This window comes from Rhododendron vialii, chromosome 8a (genome assembly GCF_030253575.1).
Source record: "Rhododendron vialii isolate Sample 1 chromosome 8a, ASM3025357v1".
Classification (NCBI taxonomy): Eukaryota; Viridiplantae; Streptophyta; class Magnoliopsida; order Ericales; family Ericaceae; genus Rhododendron; species Rhododendron vialii.
Window position 1 is genome coordinate 27,590,224 of NC_080564.1, and position 14,603 is coordinate 27,604,826.

A 14,603-nucleotide genomic window follows, 5' to 3' on the forward strand; every position below is an offset into this window, starting at 1 on the left:
CAGGGTCAATCCTTCCAGACTCAAACTCCCTCTCTCTCTCTCTCTCTCTTTCTCTCTCTCTAGCTCTCTCATTGTTTCTTTTGGCAAAGTTCGACATTAAGGTGTATACGGTGGAGGAGTTTTAAGTCTTTTTGGATGGGATTTGGCTGTTAAAGTTGTAAGTCGTGCTTGTGATTTTAGGTAAGGTGTGTATTCATCCGATGTTCTGTTGGAAAACATTGTAAGGTGTATGTTCTAATTTCCTATCCTTTGCTTGATCGCGTAAGCTTTGTGTGCTTACTGTGGTTGAGCCCCCATGATGTATCCCTTCGAGTGTGATATAAAAGTTTCGTTTGCCGAACAAAAAAAAAGTGTTTAAAAAAAATAGTTCATTTGGTGTCTTTGCAATTCGCACAAAGTACATGAGATGAAGCTGATTGTGACTCAATCGTGAGATGAAGTGACATGTTGGCTCTTTGGCTTTTCGTCTGATTGATGCTGGAGGTTTCTATATAGGGTCTGAGGCTCGTTCTGGTGTCTGGATGTTTTAGGTTAGGTTTTGTGGATGTTTTGATGCTCAGTTGGTGTCTTGCATTCTTTTAGGTCTCAGGTAGCTTTTTGCCAGTGTGTTATTGATCTTTTAATCTTTGTAATCCTTTGTAAAGATTTAGTAAGTTCTTTTTGTTTAGAAAAAAAAAAATTATTCAGAAATGAGAAGCATATATCAAAAGCCCTCCTAAAAATAAAATTATCCAATGACCATTGTTTTGATCAAGAAACCAATATTGTCAAGACTAACAGATTGAGCAATCAAAGCTAAAAATCCTAGTATCACCCAACTATTTCTTCTTGTTTCCAAAGTTACGGTGCTCGACTAGATTCAGGGATAAATCTAAGAATGTGACGCCCTATAGTCTCTCTTTAAATCCATTGCATAAATTTCAAGTTGCAAGTGTATGAATCGTACTAAAGTAAATGAAAGTGCACTATCATCATAGATTAAATGAAGTACTCACTTGCAATTTTTTGGATTAAAAAAAATAAAAGTACTTCTTTGCATACTGTTTTAAATGTGTACTAAATTAAACAACTAATTAATTGAGATCATTAATACAGTATAGAGAAATTAGAAAATTTATACATGAAAATACTTTATTTATCTTAATATTATACGTCTTACGACTGGTCTGATGATAGGATCTAATCTAATCTTGACATCAACGTTAGTAATTGTTTGGTACTGCTTAAAGGGTGGCTTGAAGCTCTGTTCAACAAGATGGGACATAATTACTTCTCAAAACTCCACACACACATAAAAACAGAAATTGTTTAATTGAGTCCTAATTCTTTCACTTCAGAAGAATATCATCGTGATATCCCCCGGCAACGGATGGCATATGATTGTCCTTAACCTATATGTGCCAATATATTTGAGATGTAGGTTTTTAATTGTGATGCCGTTTCCTTTTAATCTTTGTAACTTTATTTTTAGGATTAACAAAATATCTTTTGCCGATAAAAAAAAAAGAAAAAAGAAGAAGAAGGAATATCATTGTGATAACGTATAAGCCAATTCATTGTAAGATTACAAACTTAATTCGGTTGTGATAAATGAAAATCTTCTTTGCCGTTCAAACAAAAAAAGATTACACTCTTGGAATCGAATGGTACAAATGTGTCTCTTATAGCACCTTTTAGTATTCTTCCGGAATGGTGTGGCTATAGAAAAATCTTCCTCTCCCAAAGTAAAAAACAGAAAAAAATAAAAAATAAAAAATGGAAGAACCAAAAGAAGAAGGAATCCTCCTCCTGAAGATGAAGAAGAGGAGGAGGAAGAAAAATGAATCAGCAAATCAATTCCTTCAGTCTCTGACATACCTTCGCAGTATCCACACCCACTCTACAAACTTTCACCTGCAAAGAAAAAGAAATATGGAAACTCATGAAATTAACCAACGTTAACTTCTGTCCAAAATTATCTATCTAACAAATAAACTTAATTCGTACAGTACCGTTACCATTTGTGGGGTTTGCAGTGAAGCTTAATTGATTAATAATTGTTGGTGGGCGGAAGGTCGGGTCCTCAATTCGTACCGCCTGAATTGACCCAGAACGGACCAAATCGACAACAAAGAACACGGAGGGCTCGTTGGGCCGCTCCACCCATGATTGTATGGGTAGGTCAAGGTGCCAGGTCGGGTAACGCAAGGGCGGAGGTATGTAGAGGCCGGGGGTGACCCCGGCCCCACCCAATTTCATATTTTGGAGTATATTTTACTTATTTTTTTAAATATTGATAAAAAAAATTATTAAACTTACAAACATAATTAAAAGTAAGAACCATTTTCATTTCGAGAACACTAAATTATGGTGAATGATACTGTGCAATTATGATAATGTGTTTTTTTTTTTTTTTATCGGCAAATAATGATAATGTGTTGATATGATAACAACAATATTTGAGAATAATCCTTCAATTTATCAAAATCGTCCCATGGAAACTGGAACGAATGGATTTAATTAGTCTTGAAAAAGTCATTGAACCAAAATTTCTTTAATATTTCGGCCCCTTCCAACTTCAAATCCTAACTCCGCCACTGGGTCACAAGCTTAAATTGCAGTGGGATAAGAGATATGCCAGTACAAAGCGATTCGGTCCGGCCACGCGGCACTAGTAACAGTACGGTCTTGCCATATAGTGCTCGGTAACAGAACGGTCTGGCCACATGGCGTGGTCCCTTACCGTACGATGTTATCGTGCTCAGTAATTGATGGTGACATCAAGTCACGTGGCACCAAACAGCACGTTGGCCGGCCTGTCTAGTCCCACGTTCGGGGGATCATTCAGACAAGAAAATGGTTGTCGGTGACCTAATTGGCCTCCAAAGAAAAGGCACTCCTATAAATAGCACATTGTAGGGTTTTTCCCCATGTGATATTAACGCTCTTGAAAAAGAAAATGAGAATTTAATGGCACTGAGAAGTGTGAATGGGATTTTATGTTCATCTCGAGAACATCCTTCGTGCATTTTTTTGAAACGGATCCTTCCGCCAGAGGCGGCTCTACAGCCATGGATGCATGGTCACTTTGGTTTAGTTATTTTTTGAACACCTAATTTTAATAGTCTTGAACACCTAGATCTAAAATAATTGAACACTGAGCCACAATTCAATTACAGCCCAATAATCCAAGTAATTCATATTTGAACACTTGATGCATTACCTCATATAAAGCTCACAATCATAGTAAAAAATTGAAAAAGAAAAATGAAAAGAAAAGGAAGAATACATCGGTACGTGTAAGTATCATACTCTGCTTTCTCTCTCCATGTTTATATTTTTTTTTTTTGTTCGGCAAACGAAACATTTTATATAAATTCGAAAGGGGTACATCAAGAGGAAAATAAATTACCAGAGACAGTACAAAATACTCTCCATATTTATATATCGAAAATGATATTGGTACCAACGGAGTCGGTACCGAAATCGTAGGGACTGCCTGGTCGGGCCCTCTCCGGCCACCGGACGGCCGATCCGAGCCGTCCAAAAATTCTATAAAAAAAAAACGAGGCGGCCCACACGAGATTCAATGGCATCCGAGATGTGTAAGGTGCTTGATCCGAGCACCTTTTTTTCGTGAATACATGTACCTATAGCACTACTCTTTATATATTGCGGATAGTCTAAATGTGTTAATTTCTTGTTCATGACATTAACTACTCTCTCTTTTTTTCGGTTTGGTAAGCTTAGCTTATAAAATTAAGGACAGCTTAAAAAAATCAACTACAATGCAAAACCCAATTAACTTAAACAATATTCCTTCAAATTCAAGACTATGATAGAAAATCACATCATATCATTCTTAAACAGCATGCTTGTAAAGAGGCTGGCCCCAACCTATTATCCACAATTTCTTTCAAAGGGGTATTATGGATTAAGACGTCGGTTTAACGTTTGCACTTTGCACAAATATGATAACTCGTATAGGACAGAATTAAAATCCTACTCCCTCCATCCTCAAAACACTATCCACTATGCAATAATACAAGAACTTTAGAAAAAAATAAATTTATTTTTTATAAATACATTTACATATATATATGTATGTATATCAGTGTGTGTGTGTGTGTGTGTGTGTATATATATATATATATATATATATATATATATATATATATATATATATATATATATATATAAGTTTTCATTTTGCGTAGTAGTCTAGTAGATAATTAATTTTCTAAGAATAGAGGTTATGTTTTTAAGACCACACGATTCATAATATTATATGAAATTTGTGCATATATTGTTAGTTATAGATCAGCTAGTAGAGCTAAGGTAATTTTCTGAACACCCTACTAAAAATTTCTAGAGGCACCACTGAATTTCTTCGTGCATTGTAAAATGTTGCCTTTACATGGGTTCAGGTGGCCGAGTGATTTAAAGGAAAAATAGTGAGAGGGCAGCCATCGCTAAGTCGGCCATGAGGTGAGAGGAGAGTATGTAGCAGATGTGACGGAAAAATAGAGATGTGTGGGTGAGGGAAAAATATTGTAATAAGAGACATGGTTTATTAGGAGCTCGATGAGGGTTTTTTTTATCTCACATTGTAATTCTCTCTATTTTTTATAAAGTGGAATCTCTATCCCATGGAGTAGGCATTGGGACCAAACTATGCAAATATTGTGTGTTCTTTTTGTGCCCGTGTTTATTTATTTTGTGTCGCGCTTTCGTTGTGGGTGGAGTCGATAATTCCCCAACATCCCTGTCTAAGCTCTGTGTTTTCTCTCAGGCAAACCCAAATTTAGTCATCAGAGTGCCTTCTGACCACCTTCAGCCCAACGAGGCACTAATTGGCCGTTGTTTCTGATGTAGGACAAAATTCTAGAAGATTTTATGTTCATATTTTTTTGATTTTAGAATGAGATCTTGAATAGAAATTTTCTTTTTAGCTTTAAAAATATCATGTTACTTTATTTGAGTTAATTATATTTTTCTATTTCTTTAGGAATAAATAATTATTAGTATACAAGAACTAGAATTTTTTTTAGGAATTTTTTTTTCTTTAATGTCACTTGTTTTGGCATGATTTTATTACCGTTTTAGGTAGAGCTTTTAATTTTTTAATTTATTTTTATTTCTTCTTTATAACTTCTTGACTAGCAAGAAAGTTTCTTATTAGGTTCCAACTTAAAATATGATTTTTCTATTAGTATAAATAAGGGTGTTGGCCTAAGGGTCATTAATTCAATTATTCAACTTTTCATCAATAATATTCAAAATTTCTCTCTTATTTTTCTTGTGCGCAAAGTTGTTCATGGATTCGAGTGTTTATATCATTTGGATTAGTATACTAACTAATCTCTTCGTGAATTCAATTGCGTCAAGTGGTATAAGAGCTTTAATGCCACTTGTTTTGGCATGATTTTATTACCGTTTTAGGTAGAGCTTTTAATTTTGTTATTTCTTTTAATTTTTGTCTTCTTTATAATTTATTGACTAGCAAAAAATTGTCTTATTCGGTTCCTATCTATAATAGGATTTTCCTACTAGTATAAACAGGGCTGTAGGCCTAAGGGTTATTAATTCAGTTATTCAACTTTTATCAATAATATTTTTTGAGTTTATCTCTTTTCTTATAAATTCAAGAACTGCTCGTATATTCGAGTGCTTATTCTTTTGGATTAGTATGCAAACTAATCTCTTTCGTGAATTTCGCTGCATCACTTCTCTTGCAGAAACCAAGGAAAGAAAAGGGGAAGCTTGATCGAAGGAGAGATCCTACCCAAGAGTGAACACCACTAGCTGCACAATATTATTTCATTTTCTTATCTTGGTGTGTGCGTTATAGACATAGACATATTTGTCTAAATCGTCATGCCAATCTTGGTGTGTGCAGAATGAGTCGAGATCCTAAAGACGTTCGGTTCCAATTCGATTGTCCAAGGCATGCGTTTCTTCTTCGAATGCAGAGGCTCTAAGACTTGAAATGGTTTCTGTTTGGAAGAAAAGTTGAAAACATTTCGTTCCCCTACGGTACTCTTACTTTTTTCTTCTAGCTAGCTATTTGCAATTTTTTTTTCCTTCGAAAAAACGAAAGAAAAAGTAGGGGTTCTCGGCCCGTCCCGCCCCTTATTACCTTCGCCGCTGACACTAGCAAAAAAAGAAGATTCATGAAATGGGAGCTACAGAATATGGAAATTAGTGATCACCTGAGCATGGAGAGTATGAAAAACCTTATCACCCACAGTGGAAAAGCTAGCACTCACCACCTCAACTCCTTCATCCTCAAACACACCAATGGCTTGAGAAATCGTGAAGTTCTTGTTCAACCCAGTTATCAAAACAACTTCTAAACTTGAACCTAAACATTCTCTCAACTCGACCACCGGCAATTCGATTCTTATGCTGGTATTACCGTCGTTATCTGTGCCGTTGTGGTTGCCCATTGCCAGTGCTGCCCTCCTTGCCTTCAGTTCCTCCACTTTTTTTTCCAATAGCTTAATGTACGTTCCTGCCTCGTCGAGCTGATGCTGTCGCGATTGCATGCCCTGAGAATTTGTGTCGTTTTGAGGAGAAATATTATGGCTTGGAATTGGAATTATACGTCTATTTGACTAGAATAGAAACAAAGGACAAGGACCAAATGGATGCAATATTATTAAGCTCCTCTCAAATTCAGCTCAATAAGCTTAATTATGTTACTCTTTAAAATCATAAGACCAACCAAGCTACTTGTGATTAGCTTAAAGAAACAATTATCAAGGGTGATATATAGTGTACAAATTGTGAAGTTCTTAACAAAGTTTGAACAACTTGACATTCAACTCATTTTCAGTACGAAAATGATTGTCCTGAGGCTTACGTGTCAACCTTGTTGGGATATCTGCTTTCAGGTTGTGGTGCCATTATATTCTTATTCCCCTTAATCTTTGTAATACATTTTCAAAGATTAATAAAATTTCTTTGCCGTTCAAACAAAGAAAACAATTGTTTTCATCTAGTAAACTCACAATGGTTGGTATTAGCCCAGTTAGTACTGAAGAAAATACGCCGAAGATGTGAAAAAAAGGGAGGCAAAAACTGTTATTAAGGCCATAGTAGGGAATTCTGAATTATTCCCCTCTCATGGTGAACCATAACATAGTTACGTATGCCTTTTTCCATGGCAAATGATATAACATTTTGTGGTGAATATTGATAAAGTGATTTTGAAACTATTATTCTATTTTGAAAAATACTAATATGCATGATGAGGAAAAAAATGTTATGCCTTCTTTTGCTAAATGTTATACCATTTTATGGTATTATTTTGTTACGCCATTTTGTGAATTTTGTCATGCCATTCGCGATTTTTTAGTACGCGAGCCTTCTTAGTTCTTATGGTTACTTTTTATATCTTTTTACGGTGAAATTCCACGGCGCACATTATCCCCAAGACAGGGGGTGACACCTCAACATCCCCAGCAATTAGGCATAAAAGCCAAAGAAAAGGCTTTGTTTGGAACTTAGGAAAAGTGAGGGAGATGAAAATGAGAGAAAATTTTCACGATTCACAAAACTTGAATTCTTTATTTTCTCTCCAATCCAAACAATTGGAAGGAAATTTTTTTAACTTTCCTTTCTTTTCTCTCACTTTTCCTAAGTTCCAAACAAAGCCTAAAGGTATTTTGAGAAGAAATCGAGTTACCTATACATTTTAAACTTTCAGAAAGTCAAGAATGAGATTATAGATTTCGCATGAGGATGCAGTTGGTTGCCTATTCTGCAGGATTTAATTTTGATTTCGAGGGCAATGGAGGAATCAATATGAAACCTTACGCCCTTGGCTTCATCACTTGGAGGTTTTTTAAATATCAACTTAGAAAAACTAGGAGAACTGTTGATCATTAAAAAACAAGACAGTATGTGTATGAGATGGGAAAAGATTGAAACTCACAGTAAACCCTAGTTTTAAACTGTTGCGTCTCCGTCTCACAACACTCAAACCATATTATCCATATCAACTAAAAGTTGAAATTCACAAAGGATGATAATGAAATTTTCTCTGTCATTCAAAAGAAAAAAAAAAAGAAATTCACAAAGATAGTAATTAAGTTAATCTCTTTAGCATTCTATGATGTATGGAGTGTGTGTTGGAGAGAGAGAGAGAGAACCTGAGAGGAGTTGAGATGGTGGGGAGGGATGAGAGAAGTGAGCTTGAAGCAGAGATCTTTCATGTGGATTCTCCTATTCCTCTCTACTATCTTCCGATCAAGTTTTTCATGAGCAATACTATACCCCTTCTTCATTACCCCAAAGCAAGTGTAAGAAATCAAGGGAGATATCTATTCAGAAGAAATGTTGATTTAAGAGTTTGGATGCCTACCCACTTGCTCCCAAGTTTATTTATAAGGAAAATGCTAACCTCCGGATGGTGGATAATAGGTAAAAGGTGTATTGATATTCGTGAAAAATGTATTAATACGTGTGAAAATTGTACTAATATCCATAAAATATGTATTGATATCCGATTTTGTTTAAAATTATTTGTGTATTATCATCCACCTACTAGACGGAGGCTAGCGAGACCGTATTTATAGATAGATACAACACGACCTATCTACACATGAACATACGGACGCAGAAGCAGAAGTAGAATTGGATTCTTAAAACAATAAAAGGGTATGCATGTATGTATGTGAAAAGTGGCAAACGTATACTAGTTGGACATTTAATTAAAAGTACCTTAAAAATAGTAGGGATTTTGATTGAAGAATTTACGGGAGACTTTTACCAATAAATTCAAAGTTACATACATAATGTGTGGGCTAGTGAGGGTATGAGTGCGTAAAAGCGCACAAAGAGAGAGTAATTGAGAACGAGATCAAAGACCATTTTAAAGGATAATGTGAATAAGCGAATAATAATAGCATGAATGAATTCCAGCACACGAAAGGTGTCGGCCTGTCAGTGAACATTCTCCAGAGTGTAGTCGTTATTTATAGATAGATACAACACGACTTATCTACACATGAACGTACAGACGCAGAAGAAGAAGCAGAATTGGATTCTTAAAACAATAAAAGGGTATGTATGTATGTGAAAAGTGGCAAACGTATACTAGTTGGACATTTAATTAAAAGTACCTTAAAAATAGTAGGGATTTTGATCGAAGAGTTTACGGGAGACCTTTACCAATAAATTCAAAGTTACATACATAATGCGTGGGCTGGTGCAGGTATGAGTGCGTAAAAGCGCACAAAGAGATAGTAATTGAGAACGAGATCAAAGACCATTTTAAAGGATAATGTGAATACGCGAATAATAATAGCATGAATGAATTCCTGCACACGATAGGTGTCGGTCGATAGGTGTCGGTCTGTCAGTCAACATTCTCCAGAGTGTAGTCGTTGTTTTACGGTGAGAGAAATAGAAAAGCAGATCATAGGAAAGGGGAATCAATCCTGATCAGGTTTGTCCATTTTTAAGGGTCTTGTTTGTCTATTTTACTGATAGTCGACTAATCGACTAGAGATTGCTAAGTGTGCTGGAAATGTGGGTGTTTGTGGTGGTGGAGTTTGGTTCCTTGCCGTATTTCAGGACTTCTCTGGAAGCAAACTTAATGAAGTGAATGGAGATGGAAGAAGAACAACAAAATGGACTTTATTATCCCTCGGTGTAGAAGTCAAATCGACTATGAGAACACAATCGAACAGACGGTTAAATTACAAGCTACTCCTAGAGCAAGAAATGTAAAGTACAGATAAAAGTAGAAGCCTTTGGGCGATTGATTGGGGGCTCTAAATATCTTCCTTTCTTGTATTTATAGGCTGTTGTCGACTTGAAATTCAAATCATACGGACTTCCCTCCTTCGATTTGAATTAGTTGGCTCCATGCTCCCTATTCTTGCTCCACTATCTGCATGAGGCGGTTACTTCTCCATGATCTCACATGTTTCCAACGTTGTAATTATTTCAACTGCCTGCTTGCATTAACCGTCTGACTCACGATCCGCATGTGATACAAAATTCTGACACGTGTCCAGTCGAATATCAACCGTTTGATCAGTCCATTTTCCTTAACAGGCTTCATATTGCATTTGCATTATATCAATCGGTCTAAAATGCGTTGACACGTGTAACATTCTGACCCAATCGATTATAATATACTAAATACTAAATTATGGTGTAAACAATGCCCCCCTATTTACCTGAGTTAAATATTAACTTTGGTAAATATTTCGCTTAGCAAATCACCACCTATATAAGGCAGAGTACTTCAAATTTAGGGCACGAATCGTGCTTTTTCTCACAGAACGTTGAAACAGCTCTCGAACCCTAGAACAGCTTCCGAACCCAAATGGCACCGAAATCCAAACTACAGATCGTCAGCGACCCAGTTGAAGATCCGGCCACCGAGTCAGTGACGGAGGATTCCTTCCGATTCCCTGAATCGTACCGAAACGGGATTGGCCAAAACCAGAAGACTCAAGTTCTGATTCCTGACGATAATGTCAGTTCTCACTGCATATTGGGTCCAATTTTTTCATCAGTTCTCCCGGATGGCTTTCCAGAAGTCTACCCAGTGGGGGAACGTGATCCACTTCTCCTTCAGCTTCCGTCGCTGGAATGGTTAGGCTGGGGTAAGAGCACCTGCCTTCGTTCTTGGCCTTACACCGTTGAAATGGGATGGGTAGATTGGGTAAGGCGCATGATGAAGTTCCTTTTCGAGGATTGGAAAACAATGGGAATCCGTGAGACAATTGAGCTCTCACAATATCCCTTGGACATGAATTCTGAACTCTTGGCTGCTGCAGCGTGTTTTTGGTCCAAATCATCCAATACCCTAATTCTTCATTGTGGCTTGCTATCTCCGACAGTCCTGGATATCTCTCATTTAACTGGCCTTCCTTCGTTAGGCCGTGAGGTAAATGCTCTGCTTTCTCCTGATCCATATGATCCCCCATTTGTTGTTCCATCGTCTGGGGTTAGCTATTCGAAATGGCTTAAGACTCACTTTAAAGCCAAAGCTTCAGCGCCTTGCTTTCATGAGAAGGTTGCATTTTACCTTTTCTGGATTTGTCGATTTCTTATGGCAGTCCCTGGGCTTAGGGTTACCAAAGAATACCTTAACCTAGCCGTTTGTATGGCCCAAGTAAAGAGGTTGGCCCTTGCCCCTTTTGTTTTAGGATCTCTGTATAAAGGCCTTTTTACCTTTGTTGATAAAAAGATAGCGGACTCTTGTGGTGGTCCTTTCTGGATCTTTCAAGCTTGGTTATATGCATACTTCCCTCAAATAAAACCTAAACTGGAGAACCCCCTTCGGTCAGATGAGGTATTGCAAACATGCCGTAGTTATGCTGAATATTTGTTAGGCTTCCACACTCAAACAGAGGAATCCTCCTTTCAAAGGTATTTCACCTTTTTTTATGAAAATAACCAAAAGAATTGGCCTATGTTCTGTCCATTCGATAAATTCGAATTTGCATCAGAAAGACTGAAGCCATGCTTTGAGGACATTCCACCAGCTTCTCCCCAACTTGTAGAGAAAATGACTCAGTCCAAACGTTTATTTTGGGCCAGCATTCTTCTTCCAAGACTTATCCCAGTGGGCTTTGCCCTGAATAACACTCCTTTTGGGAATTGTGGTTTCGAGAATTACTCTCCTTGTCAATATGCTAGGCAGTTTGGCCTCGCACAAGGCATTCCAATGCCTTTTGTTCACCCAAACATCATTGAGATGGCCTCCAGTAGGCCAACCATTAAGGCCAAAGACTCACAGATGATATCTCTGATGGTTAGCAACTTTCAACAACGTGTCAAAGCCTTTCAGTTTATTGACTTCAAGATCAATAAAGCGACCCTGCCTGCTTTTGATGAATGGTGGTCAACTATGAGGGCCCTCTATTTCAGTGCTTCACTTTCAGACTGCCTATACAGGCTTGATCCTGAATACAAATTCCTTCAAGATAAGGCTGGTAAGCACAGCTTATTCATTGGTTTTTAGTTCAATTAGTCATACTTTACTAATCTTTATCATATTGTTTCTTTAGCAGAGATAACAGCTCGATTGCCTGATGAACCCTCCAAGGCCATTGTGCCTCATGCAGGAGCAGTTCCCATATCCTCTGTGCCCAGTAGGAATACCAGGAAAAGGAAAGCTGAATCGATTAAGGACTCTGAAACCAGGCCACGGACACGAACTCTCAAGATCACATCAGGTGTGAGCCAAAAGGTTTCCAGAAGTCCTTCCACTGGTAGACCTAAGAAACAGGTCAGTGAAACATCTACTCCCACAAAGCAACCAACAAGAAAGCTCACCAAAAAGCAAAGTTCTAGTGACAAAGGGTTGGCTTTGAAGGTACACTCTTATCTTTGTTACCCTTATTGATTTCGTTCGTACTTTTCACGAGTCTTTCTATTCTCATTTTCCCATTTGCTGTCTTTTACAGAAGGGTAAAGAGACCAGAATTGTAGATGCTTTTGAAGAGGAAGAAGAAAATTCCTCACAATCTTCACAAATTCAAAAATCCTCCTTCTCAGTAGGAGAGACAGTCGATACTGAATTGACAATCGATCAATACGAGTCCACAGCAGTATCAGATCCTTTGGATCAAGCTGATTGGTTGCCAGGATTTCAGGAGCAATTGCTGTATCAAGAAAACCCTTTACTGCAGGATGACAGTCCTCTTGTGCAGGTTGGTGAGGGTTCAGCTCTGAGGCCAGATGGTGTTGAACTTGGTGTACCAGCCATTCGACAACTTGATACTACAACAAATCAAATTGCATCAGACTCAGTCAAAGCTGTGCCAATGAAGGACGTCACTGTTGCTCCAATAATTCAGAAGATCGATCTGAATCAACAAAGTGATGGTAGGGAAGAAACAGCTTCCCCTCAGATGGCGGACGTGCCTTCTCTAGAGGTTTCCCCATCAATGAATGAAAAGACAATGGAAAAGAAGGGACCAACAGAGGATCCAGCTCAGATTGCCCCTGTTGTCCAACCTGTTGTCCAAATTGGTCCTACTCAAGAAGGTGGGCAAGGCGCAGAGGATGTTGCCTCTAGCCCTTCTGGTAATCCCTCTGGGAACCAAGTCTTATTTCCAACAAGTGTGACCCCTGCAAACATTTCGAGGGCTCTTGCCTTAACTACATCTCCTCGTTCAGTGAACAAGACTACAACAAATCCTGTGGGTGTTGAGGATTCTGCTCATGTCAAGTCCTCAAGTGATTCTTTAGACCATTTAATGGAAGAGATAAAATCGACTTCCCAAATCTTTCGTTCCCTTACTGAGATTTCAGAATCCAACAGTTCTTTCTTCTTTCTTCAACTCAGTGCGGAGACTCAGAAAGAAATTCAAGTCTTCTTTGACTTCCTAAAGCTTCCTTTTGAGGAATTGATGACAGTGAAGTCTACGGAGTTCAGTGCTTGCGTTGAATCCTTATCTCAAAAGCATGTTTTCCCCCTTAGAGAGCAAATTATCTTGGAAAACTATGCATCATCTCTGAATGACAACATTAGTCTCTTCCGATATTACCAACAAGAAATAAGTCAGAAGCAGGATTTAATTGGTAACCTTTCCAACTTAACAGTGAAGCTATCGACTATGCATGCTGACGCTTCGACTTTGAAGTCGAGGCTTTTGGCAATTGATCAAGAAGAGAAGGAGTTGGTATATCGATTGGGTCAACTGCAGGCTGAAAAGAAAAACCTTCTGGTAACAGCGAACCAACTCGATAAAGATTTCAAACACCTAGCAGAGGAAGGCAAAGGAGTCTCAGTTCATGTCTCTGCTGCTCGTGAAGATTTGCAGAGAAACAGAGTTAAATGTGATGAACTTGTCGTTAAGTGGGAGGCTTTTAAGTCTGCCTTCTTTCATGAATGATTTTGGTTGACTTCAGTTTTATAGCCAATTGACTAATCCTGTTAGTACAAACTATAAGTATTTTTGTTTGTTGATTGTTTTTATCAACAGGTGGTATGCCAGAAATGAGAATGGCAATTAGAATGAAAATTAGACCTTTCATGGCCTTTCTCACATTCCCTGTTAGAAAACTCCAAATTCTTTGTTTGGAACCATTTCTTTAACCTTTATGCAAATTTTACTCACATGTACCAGATTCACATACATGCCCAAGCTGAGTAAAAACTTCACATAATTGGCTAACACCTTACTTTAACCACGTGATGCCACAGGATCAAAACCCTTGATCCCTATTTATCCGGACTGTGGGCGCCTATAATTATGGCAGAACTACGTCATAATCATGATGACGCTTCCCTTCCACTTTTTGGGAATCCGCACAGTAATTACTGACGGTTTAGGTACAACACATGATGCCGTTCTGCAGAAATTCAGCCGCCTTACTTGGGAAACGGCCATTGAGAGCCCACTAACCCCATTAGCTGTCACGTCTCTTAATTCACCTCGGGATAACTGTCCACGACCCACGTCTTTAGATTTTCCTGGGTCTATAAATATCACCACTGAGTAGAAGTTCAAACACCTGTGTTTCTACATTATGGCTTCCAATATTTCTTCTACTCCCCTCTCCACACAAATCACTCCTGCTCACATAAAACAACTGGCCACTGAGCTTTCCTGGGCCCTCATGGAGGATCAAAATGAGTGTAAACGGAG

General features: G+C 38.0%; 1 protein-coding gene across 1 annotated transcript; it reads right to left on the reverse strand.

The window, feature by feature from the left end:
- Window positions 1-1,328: 1,328 nt before the first annotated feature.
- LOC131298723 (transcription factor bHLH162-like) lies at window positions 1,329-8,270 on the reverse strand. The gene is made up of 4 exons (XM_058324198.1): window positions 8,136-8,270; window positions 6,192-6,530; window positions 1,858-1,893; window positions 1,329-1,391 (listed from the first exon to the last, which is right to left on the reverse strand). The coding sequence occupies exons 1-4, from the start codon at window positions 8,268-8,270 to the stop codon at window positions 1,329-1,331; spliced, it is 573 nt and encodes a 190-aa protein (XP_058180181.1).
- Window positions 8,271-14,603: the final 6,333 nt, after the last annotated feature.

What these genes read in the sequence shown, in the direction of transcription:
- LOC131298723 (XM_058324198.1), bottom strand. Translation starts at nt 8,270, where the DNA reads ATGAAGAAGGGGTATAGTATTGCTCATGAAAAACTTGATCGGAAGATA. An exon ending in ACCATCTCAACTCCTCTCAG is followed by an intron (nt 6,531 to 8,135) that starts GTTCTCTCTCTC and finishes ACAAATTCTCAG; the next exon opens with GGCATGCAATCGCGACAGCA. An exon ending in TGGGTGTGGATACTGCGAAG is followed by an intron (nt 1,392 to 1,857) that starts GTATGTCAGAGA and finishes TGGCACATATAG; the next exon opens with GTTAAGGACAATCATATGCC.